Raw genomic sequence first — 11137 nt, forward strand, 5'->3', positions numbered from 1 at the left:
ATAATCGTTCCGTGTAATAGGGCCTGGAGACTGCTGGATAAATCTCCCCCGCAGTGTCTGGATGCATAGAGGGAAATACCAGTCCCTTCTCCATGTACCCCATATAGAAGCCAGACAGACCAGTCTCCATTACACACAGCACACAGGATACGGAGCTATTACAATTATGTGCTTGATTTTACACGTAGCACAAACCGCACTACAACCGCAGTGTTTGACTCCGCCCTCAGGAAACCCCGGGTATCGTATTCCAATGAGGTGTGCCAGCGCAGAGCATGATGGGAAGCGCGCCTGCCCCGTCCTCAGGAGAACTCCATCTTACGGGCATCTACGACGTGTTTCCAGGCTTCCCGTTTCAACTTCCGCTTTTGTCATGTGATGAATCATGTGATCCGGAAACCTCCGGAGCCGTGGTCGTAGTCTGCACGGTGGGTGTAGTGAGCGGTGGGGGGGTTGTTACTGTTCGTGCGGCTGTGGTGGTGGCGGCGTGTTGTCCGCGGGTGGGTTGTGGGGCAGGGGACACCCGTGTAGTGGTGGATGCGGCTGGGTGTATGGGGGTCGCCCTCAGCTCCTCCTGCACTGCAGGCCTCATTGATACTGTATGCTATATACTGTAATCTCATCATGTCTGTGTTTCTTTGTGCAGATTTGTCTGGTTGTGTGATGCCCAGTTCAGCCATGAAGAAAAAGGCAAGTGACTACCCAACCCCCCAGATCTCCATGAGGAGGTGGTGTATAGGATCCATCAGGGTCTATGTGTGCTGATGGATGATGTCTTCTTACAGGTGCTGTTGATGGGGAAGAGCGGCTCAGGGAAGACGAGCATGAGGTCCATCATCTTCGCCAACTACATTGCACGAGACACGCGGCGTCTGGGCGCCACCAGTAAGTCCTGGCTCCGTCCCTTCAGGGCATTGGTCCCGGCACTAGTATGGTAGTCATTTTACTCTCTGCTTCTCTTGCAGTTGATGTTGAGCACTCTCATGTCCGCTTTTTGGGGAACTTGGTGCTGAATCTGTGGGACTGTGGCGGGTAAGCTTTCTCTTTAATGTATTTGACTCCCCCCCCCAGTTTTTAGTTTCCCAGTTAGGGTATGTTCACATTGAGCAAATGGGGTGGAATTCCATGGCGGAACACTCCAATTGCTTCAGTGTCAGACCCCATCTCTATGGGAGGGCTCGCGTGAGCCTTCCCATAGAGATGTGGTCTGACACTGAAGCAGGTTGGAATTCCACCCCATTTTCTCTGAACATACCCTTAAAAAGAAAAAAAATCATCAGACATCCCCTTGAAATGTTTTTAGAGTGGTTTTCTGGGCTTAGTCTTTGGAACATTGGAGAGAAATTATTAATTCTGCCTCCTGTATGCAGCACCAGTCATGCACACACATTTGGTGATGAGAGGGTGTGTGTTTTTATCAATTTGGACAAATTAATTTAAAAAAATAGTCTAAAAGGTACCTTTATCAGCATATCTGTGATTCCAGCAACGTCCTCAGTGGGGCAGTTTTTCAGTAGTTTGAGCTGAATCCACTATGTAAATTACTTTGGTGCACTGGGGAAGGTTTTTATCTGCCCCACCGCTTGATGGTCGCCGCATTTACACCAGAAGATTTTTGCTTAAATTCAGACAATTTAACAATTTTGTTTGCACGATAATTTGCCCGTGTAAAAGGCCTTTACTCTGAGGGCTAAGAGTTCAAACTGCTTTTTTTCCCCCATCTGTTTAACATATTTGCAAAAGGGAAAAATGGATGAAAAATGGATGCTGCTGTATACTATACTGCATTCTCCATTAAACAGGAAGTCTTGTGAAACTAAAAAAATGACTAGGGGGGACGACATAATAAACAAAGTATACCTACCCATTCCTCTGCCTCTGTTGTGCTGGTCCCAATGGTGACATTTTTCACCCAGCATCTACGCCTGTTTTCCTTGACATAGTATACCACTGTGGAGAACTCATCTTATGGGTGAAGGAGCTGAAGCTTCAGAGGGGTGATATTTGGGGTGATAAGCTTCATTAAAAAGCATACGTAAACCCCTTTAAGTATTTTATGTTGTAATTTGAGTCCTTTTGTCAGCCCTTTGTGACTGTGAGTTGGTGAGTGACCTCCCACCCTCTTTCTATCTGTGTTCTATTGTGCTCCATGTCTCCCCGCCCTGCTAGCTTTGCCTCTGATCTGAATTATTTTGCTGGTCCTACAGTGTGGGTAAATGTACACTTTGCTTCTGTAACAAAATTTCTTTACATCTGCAGTCAGGACACATTCATGGAGAACTACTTTACCAGCCAGCGTGACAACATATTCCGCAATGTTGAAGTCCTCATTTATGTCTTTGACGTTGAGAGTCGGGAGCTGGAGAAGGACATGCACTATTACCAGTCCTGTTTGGAAGCCATTCTTCAGAACTCTCCAGATGCAAAGGTGTTTTGCTTGGTTCACAAGATGGACTTGGTACAAGAAGATCAAAGAGACCTGGTTAGTAGACCGTGTGGTATAAATGCGTATATCAGATTTGTTAAAAGCAGGTACAACATAAGTATCTAAAATGATGTAGAGAAGGATTTGACCTTATTCACACATTAAAGTGTCACTGTTGTTTAATATATATATTTTTTCCCCCCAGAAATCAATAGTACAGGCGAGTTTAAGAAAATAACTGGGTTTATTAGTTGAAAAATGCATTTTTATAATGAAAGAGCAGTTAAAAGCTCTCCCGCCTATCTTCATGGTTGTCTATGGAGAGGGGAGGGGTAGAGGGAGATGAGGCACCAAAACAGGACAACAAAGAGTTAATTTACAGCTACATCACTGGGCTATCTCCTCTGACATAGAAACAACAGGATTCCTTCAGTTCAGATAAAACATTCAAGGTTTATTGGAAATTCTTAAAAGGAACAGCCTGTTCCTTTGGCTGTTTGGCTGTTCCTTTTAAGAATTTCCAATAAACCTTGAATGTTTTATCTGAGCTGAAGGAATCCTGTTGTTTCTATTTTATGGCTACCCCGGAATCCAGGGGCTTTACCTTCGTGCTCAAAATAACCACATAATGATATGAGAAAGCATAAATTGATGGGACTGGGCGCTGACCACATCTGTCTCTTCTGTCTATCTCCTCTGACAGTCAGCACTGACCTCTGGCTTTCATGCAGCTCCCCACTGTGTAATCCTTTGTTCTCTGCTTTCTACTGGCGACTAATCTTCCTCCCTCCTCCTCCCCCCTCCCCTCTCCATACAACAGACAGGGTTGTTTCTGATGCAACAAGACACAATTTCCTGATAATTTGCAGTGAATGGAAAAGAGGAGGGAGGCTTTTTGAATGCAGATAATGGCATATTTGCCTAATAAACCCAATTACAAAGTTTCTTAAAATCGCCTGGACTATTGATTTCTGCAAAAAGAAAAACGACAGTGACACTTTAAGGTTTATAAGGTTGATATGTTTTTCTTTTAACAAAACTGGTATTAAAAGGGTTATCCAGAACTTTAAAATGTTTCATATTGTGCTGCAGACATATAGAAAATAACCTAGAGCCTACGCTTACCTAAACAGGCTCCCCCGGCGATCTTCTGCGGTTTTCCCTGCTGATTGTAGCCACCACCACTTCTGAGACTAACTCGTCCCTGAAGTGACAGCCCACTCAGCCAATCACTGGCCACGGTGCTGTCCAATCTCAGTCAGTGATTGGCTGAGCGGGCTGTCGCTCCAGAGACTTTCATTTTAGAGGTGGTGGCTGCAAATAGCTGGCGAAACTGTAAATGCTGTAGAAAAATGCCGAGAGAGTGCGAAAAAGTAAGCATAGGCTCTTTGTTATTTTCCATATGTCTGCAGCATAATATGAAAAATTTTTAAGCGCCGGATAACGCCTTTTAAAATTTCCTATTATGATCCACTACTAGCTTTTAACAAAGCAAACTAAATAAAAACAAGCACTGAAAAGTGGTGCATGGTAAAAGGGATTGACTAACAGTAATGTTTAAATCTCTATTTTTTTTTTTCATCGAAAGACCAATATGTGGGTCAATATGGTATTCCAAAATGATGTACATACACTCACCGGCCACTTTATTAGGTACACCATGCTAGTAACGGGTTGGACCTCCTTTTGCCTTCAGAACTGCCTCAATTCTTCGTGGCATAGATACAACAAGGTGCTGGAAGCATTCCTCAGAGATTTTGGTCCATATTGACATGATGGCATCACACAGTTGCCGCAGATTTGTCGGCTGCACATCCATGATGCGAATCTCCCGTTCCACCACATCCCAAAGATGCTCTATTGGATTGTGATCTGGTGGCTGTGGAGGCCATTTGAGTACAGTGAACTCATTGTCATGTTCAAGAAACCAGTCTGACATGATTCTAGCTTTATGACATGGCGCATTATCCTGCTGAAAGTAGCCATCAGATGTTGGGTACATTGTGGCCATAAAGGGATGGACATGGTCAGCAACAATACTCAGGTAGGCTGTGGCGTTGCAACGATGCTCAATTGGTACCAAGGGGCCCAAAGAGTGCCAAGAAAATATTCCCCACACCATGACACCACCACTACCAGCCTGAACCATTGATACAAGGCAGGATGGATCCATGCTTTCATGTTGTTGACGCCAAATTCTGACCCTACCATCCGAATGTCGCAGCAGAAATCGAGACTCATCAGACCAGGCAACGTTTTTCCAATCTTCTACTGTCCAATTTCGATGAGCTTGTGCAAATTGTAGCCTCAGTTTCCTGTTCTTAGCTGAAAGGAGTGGCACCCGGTGTGGTCTTCTGCTGCTGTAGCCCATCTGCCTCAAAGTTGGACGTACTGTGCGTTCAGAGATGCTCTTCTGCCTACCTTGGTTGTAACGGTTGGCTATTTGAGTCACTGTTGCCTTTCTATCAGCTCGAACCAGTCTGCCCATTCTCCTCTGACCTCTGGCATCAACAAGGCATTTCCGCCCACAGAACTGCCACTCACTGGATGTTTTTTCTTTTTCGGACCATTCTCTGTAAACCCTAGAGATGGTTGTGCGTGAAAATCCCAGTAGATCAGCAGTTTCTGAAATACTCAGACCAGCCCTTCTGGCACCAACAACCATGCCACGTTCAAAGGCGCTCAAATCACCTTTCTTCCCCATACTGATGCTCGGTTTGAACTGCAGGAGATTGTCTTGACCATGTCTACATGCCTAAATGCACTGAGTTGCCGCCATGTGATTGGCTGATTAGAAATTAAGTGGTAACGTGCAGTTGGACAGGTGTACCTAATAAAGTGGCCGGTGAGTGTATGTTAAAGTGAATGTACCAATTTGCTTAGCAAATTTATTTTTTTCACTTCATGGTCACCGCTGGGGCAAAGATCCTGGTGGCACATTCCATTTTTCAAAACGTTTCTGGGCTCCCATGATCGGCGACGTTTTCTTTGTGTGCCGGCCTGCTCTATGCAGTGAAGACAGGCCCTGCATCCCCCAGTGTAATTATGTGGCCAGACTTGATTCTAATGGAGGTGTGTCACTGAGGGGATATCTTTACACTGGGGCGCTGGGCCCACCTCCAGTGCATAGAGTGTGCAGTGCACATGAAGAAACTGGAGTGGATCGCAGGAACTTGGCAGCATTTTGAAAAATGGACCACACCATCAGGATCGCCATGCCGGCAGTAAGCAGGTAGTTGGGAGAAAAAAAACGGGGTTTCATATAGAGGCCTCTCACTGTTTAAAAGCTCCATTTCTTCAGGCCCTGTTCTTGTTAGATTTATAGATGACAACGACATGTATCCCTCTCTAGAAGGAGCTTTTCTCAGCACATAGTGATTCTTTGTCTGCGTTACTGATTCGTGGGTTGGCTTTTTTTTGCTTCTACAAATTTCCACAATAGCTTTAGTGGTGAAAAATGTTATTTAGCACCACACTGACATTGAATATATGCAATCCTATCACCTTCCTCTCTCATGGCAGTGAATGGTTTGCTGACTTTGTTTTTGTTGTCTTTAGATATTTAAGGAACGAGAAGAGGATTTAAGGCGTCTTTCCCGACCCCTAGACTGTGCCTGCTTTAGGACTTCTATTTGGGATGAGACGTTATACAAGGTATATGATGCCTGACTTGTTTATTCTGAAGAGATAAGTGTTAGTATCTTAGCCTTTGTACATGTCCCACTTTTGTGCACTTTTCTCTATCCAGGCTTGGTCCAGTATAGTCTACCAGCTCATTCCTAACGTTCAGCAGCTCGAATCCAACCTGCGTAACTTTGCCCAGATTATTGAGGCAGATGAAGTTTTGTTATTTGAAAGGGCAACATTTTTGGTGAGTATTGCACCAAGTGCTAGATGTACTCAGTATTTTTGAGCAGCATTAGAAATTTTAAGTCTTCTGTTTTACAGGTCATTTCTCATTATCAATGTAAGGAGCAAAGGGATATTCACCGATTTGAGAAGATCAGTAATATTATAAAGCAGTTCAAGTTAAGCTGCAGGTAAGACAGAAGCTAGATTCTTCAGTTCTTTAAACCGTTTCAGCTTTTTATTTATTTATTTATTTTTTTATGTCAATATTACAGTTAGTGAAATTGGAGTTTTTGGTTATGAAATTCAGCAGACTCATTGGATATTTTCATTGAAAGACGCAAATTCTGCTATGGATACATATAAGAATATGAGGGCCATGAAGAATTCTAGGGCCATGTTCACGCAATGTTTGGACATCAGCCATTGCTTGACTTGGCTGGGTCAAACAACGGCCGATGTTTACCTGGATGATACTGCAGTAGGGGCCAGATGAACATCACTTTATTTCAATTGGAATGCGGGCACATTCGGGTGTGGCCGCACTCTAATTTGCCATAGACCACAATGGCCGGGAACTGTACTTTACACTGTGAGCACAGGCTGTTTTGTACGGCCGCTCTTCACTGAATGGTGGCCACACAAAATAGACCTGTCAATTATTTTGTGCGACCACTAAGAACCACGGCCGTAGTGTATACACTGCAGTCGTGGTTCCATAGACTGCTATTCAATTTAACAGTGCTGTTAAACAACGGGCGTTGCTGCACTCTACAACAACGGCCGCTGTTTAGCAGCCAAATACACTGTGTGAACGTGGCCTAAAAAGGTATAAACCCTCTATATAAAGACTTTTGATTTTTAATCTAGGTCTGTGAGCTGCAGTTCAGGTTCCAAGCTGCTGACACTGTTAGAAAGCTGTTAGGTCAAGGAGACAAAAGGAGCGTGGAAAAATGTTTTTATTCTCCCAGCCTGCAGCAGTACAGGAGCTTGTGAAAGCCTCTTTGCAGCCGAGAATAAAAGCATATCCTACGTTCTAAAAATGAAAATAAGGGCTATAAAACCATGTGTCTCCTTGATGTAACAGTTATGTAATTATTTAGTTTATACCGAGTATGATGGCTCTTAGTTAATACATGATCTGGTACAACTGTGCTCATGGTCTTGTACCCTTTCTTTTTCTATCCACAGTAAGCTGGCTGCATCTTTTCAAAGCATGGAGGTTCGAAATTCCAACTTTGCTGCTTTTATAGATATTTTCACATCCAACACCTATGTCATGGTTGTAATGTCTGACCCCTCAATTCGTAAGTTTTTACTTTTCAAATTCTCTGCTGTTAACTCCAATCCATAATCCACCTAAAAAGTCAGTAGTAGTAATGACTCCGGCAGTACACCCCAACATAGTAAAATGGACCCCATAGTAATAATGCCCCCTGCTGTGCACCCCTACTTGTTAAGATGCCTGCTGAAGTGATAACATTCTGACATTTCATAGGCTGCGAGCATGATGTGCCTGCAGCCTATGAGAATGAATGGAGGAGCAGGATAGGTCCTGTTCCTCCATTCAGTTCCTTTTGCTGTTCACCCCGCTCACCCTGCACTACATTGGCTTTTAAGTGAGCGTGCTGAACATTACAGCATTCGGGGCATCCCTAGGACTTGTACAACCACAGATTTTAGGGATGCTTAAAGGAAACATGCACACTGCAATGTCGGTTCTCATGGACGTTTGGGAACCGCTACTCTAGAGATTACATGACATCACATGTGACTAAGGCAGCCATGTTATCACCAGAGGCAAGGTGCACAGAGACCACTGGGCAACCAGAGAAGCATTGCTATGGGATAGCTAGGGAAGGGAAGTATTTTGTGTGGGTATTTTTTTTCTTCTTCTTATATGATAAGAAACTATACTGGATTATTTACATGTATTTTCCTGTTTCAATTGTTTTTATTTAATTTTTTTCAAAGAAAAACATATGTATCATATAAAGAAAGACAAGGTATAAACAGTGTACAAGGAATAGATAGTACAATGTTTAGCTGCGATGTGACAAATTTAAGTCAACTGTAGCTTATGAAATAAAATAATAGGTTAAACAAAAACCCAGAATATTACAACATAATAAACAAAAACTAAACATCATCTTGTGGCTTTAATTTTAGCATGTTACATCAGGTTGTGCTCGGTGTGTGTGTGTGTGTGTTTGTGTGTGTGTATATATAATGAATAGTTCACATTTGATTTTTCTAAAGACTCAAGTTAAAAGGTAGGTGCTCTATTTCCAAGGGCGCCAGATTTACCTAAATTTATTGTATGGTTCCCATAAGCCAAAACCTCTTATGAGTAGGTGGTGTTAAAGGGGTTGTGCGGCGTTTCAAAATGATTCACTAAATAACACACATCATAAAGTTACACAACCTTCTGATTCGGACACCTCGAGTGCTATGCAGAACTGATAATATGCTAATTACTTGTATATGTACACTTTCTGTTTTGTTTTTTACGATTTCCCGGTTAAGGGGATACCTTTTTGTGTGTTTGTTTAAAACAAAAAAAAAATTTTCTTCTGAGTGGAAAATTTTAATAAAAATTACAGTTATAAAAAAAAAAAAAAAAAAAAAAGTTACACAACTTTGTAATGTATGTAATGTTAGTGATGGGCCCCCTTCTCCATGTTTCCCCCCACCCACGCTAGACCCGGAAGTGTGGTGCATTATACTCACCGCATCTCGTGTCGACCCCCGTCCGCCATCTTGGGACAATGACGTCGTTTTCGGGAGGCCGGCCGAACCGCTCCATCCATCCCTCATGCCAGCCCCCCTCTGCCGTGTCATCAACCGTGTTACAGTTATGCTCAGCCAATCGCGGCTGATGCAGCACAGGGGGGCCGGCATGAGGGACGGATGGAGCGGTTCGGCCGGCCTCCCGAAGACTACGTCATTGTCCCAAGATGGCGGACGGGAGTCGACATGAATTGGGTGAGTATAGTGCATCACACTTCCGGGTCTAGCGTGGGTGGGGGGAGAACACGGGGAAAGGGGCCATTCACTAACATAACATACATTACAAAGTTGTATAACTTTGTAATGTGTGTTATTTAGTGAATAATTTTGAAACGCCGCACTACCCCTTTAAGTGATTTAATGGTTTCATTTATACTTGGGGTATTTTCCATGTAAAAACAAGTGTGCTCTTTTTCCACATATGAGTTGTATTTTTTTATCAGAATAGAAATAATAGCTTAATTGAAAGCAAGCGTAAAGTCCTGTGGACTAGCACTAGACCATAATAGTACAGGGGACAAATATGTACAAGAATAACCTCTTTGTTACAGTTTATAATCATGACTGTCAAATAAACGCTTAAAAAGATGAGTCCACAACAGCACAAACAGTGCAGTCCCATAGGCAAAGAGAAGCAGGTGATATCCGTTTGGATTAAAGGGTTTATCCCAAAGTGAAGAGTAATCTACATAATATTCGAGGCAGTATATAAGGGAGATAATAAAGCAGTGTCATAGTACAGTATAATACAACAGTTAAACACTTTGCAAAACAAGCTCTAAAATAAGAAAATAACAGTGAGTAAACAATGGTAAAGTAAAAACTGATGAACAACTTTGTTTCCTGGCGATAAAGGACTATGCTGGCATGTACTTCTAATTGTAAGTTTTGTGGCTCTCTCCTGTTGTAACTTCTTCTTCTCTCCAACAGCCTCAGCAGCGACTTTAATAAATATACGGAATGCAAGAAAACACTTTGAGAAGCTGGAGCGTGTGGATGGTCCTAAGCACAGTCTCCTGATGCGCTGAGGCGTCCTTCAGAGGTCATTGATTCCGGCATCATTCAGAAATAACACTTCTTATCGCTGTTTCCCATTTTTATTTTGTGCAATGTACTTTGGAGTTCACCTCTATTTCATCTAAATCCTAAACAATACATTTTGGAATGGAAAATATTTTGTGCAACAAAGTAACAAAAAGTGGTAATACAACAAAGACTGTAACACACTAGTAAATAATGGTTAGTCCACCACAGCTCAAGTAATTGTGCACATTTCTAGCATGTTTCTTACCTCCCTATGTGCTGGTATGGTGCACTGATGTATGACCTTAGAGGAGATTACACGCTCTACGGCTAGGCTAAAATGTTTGACAGCGTTAAGGAAGTGGATGCTTTAGTAGTGCAGCTTCTTCAGATCCTGGCCCATGTGCCTATGATGAAGATGCCCATTCTAAAGTATCATTCTAATTTCCTTAACCATCTCTCTTTATATTAAAAATGCAATTTTTGGTTAATTATTGATTATAGTTGTGATAAAATGCAATCAGATTTAAGAATTCAGTGTATTTTTATGCTTTGGGATAAAAATATTTATGCCTAAAAAATAATTGAAAGTGTGATTATTATTATTTTTTTTTTTAATCCGCCATTCCTAAACATGCATTCATAGAATTTATTATTGCTTTTTACCTATATGGTAAAAATGCCATTTTCTCCATAGATTTTTATTAAAAAGTCTGCTTAGTTTCACTTTTGTAGCCTTTTTGTCTTGATGTACAGTGCCATCGGCTGTGTCTTGTTCTCTCAGAGAAGCCATCTGTTGGCTCGAGTTGTTTGGCTAATAAATGTATTGTTATTAGCCGTGCATGCCTTGTTTAGACAAAGATACAGTCAGATTCAATCAGACAATTAGCGAGTGTTTGCTGATCTCTGGCCCTTTTTATTCCATACTTATTACCTTATCAGTCTCCTTCCCCCAATTCTGAGGCTGCTGCTTAAGACGCAGAAAACTGCATGTAAGCTGTTCTCGCCATCTCCCCCTCCTCCCCTCACCTTTCCGAGACTGCTCATGCA

The 11137-nt window shown here is 42.4% G+C and overlaps 1 protein-coding gene across 1 annotated transcript; it reads left to right on the forward strand.

The window, feature by feature from the left end:
• The first annotated feature begins 297 nt into the window (after positions 1–297).
• LOC138802790 (ras-related GTP-binding protein A) lies at positions 298–10671 on the forward strand. Its single transcript, XM_069986455.1, has 10 exons — positions 298–428; positions 647–690; positions 786–885; positions 966–1032; positions 2260–2482; positions 5984–6079; positions 6174–6296; positions 6374–6465; positions 7466–7581; positions 9995–10671. The coding sequence occupies exons 2-10, from the start codon at positions 664–666 to the stop codon at positions 10090–10092; spliced, it is 942 nt and encodes a 313-aa protein (XP_069842556.1). The 5' UTR covers positions 298–428; positions 647–663; the 3' UTR covers positions 10093–10671.
• The last annotated feature ends 466 nt before the right edge of the window (positions 10672–11137 follow it).

The sequence above is a fragment of the Dendropsophus ebraccatus genome, chromosome 10 (assembly GCF_027789765.1).
Source record: "Dendropsophus ebraccatus isolate aDenEbr1 chromosome 10, aDenEbr1.pat, whole genome shotgun sequence".
NCBI classification, from domain to species: Eukaryota; Metazoa; Chordata; class Amphibia; order Anura; family Hylidae; genus Dendropsophus; species Dendropsophus ebraccatus.

Excerpts from the sequence above, each read along its gene's own strand:
- LOC138802790 (XM_069986455.1), top strand. The coding sequence starts at position 664 with ATGCCCAGTTCAGCCATGAAGAAAAAG. Across the intron at positions 1,033-2,259 it reads AATCTGTGGGACTGTGGCGG|TCAGGACACATTCATGGAGA; the intron begins GTAAGCTTTCTC and ends TTACATCTGCAG. Across the intron at positions 2,483-5,983 it reads AAGAAGATCAAAGAGACCTG|ATATTTAAGGAACGAGAAGA; the intron begins GTTAGTAGACCG and ends TGTTGTCTTTAG.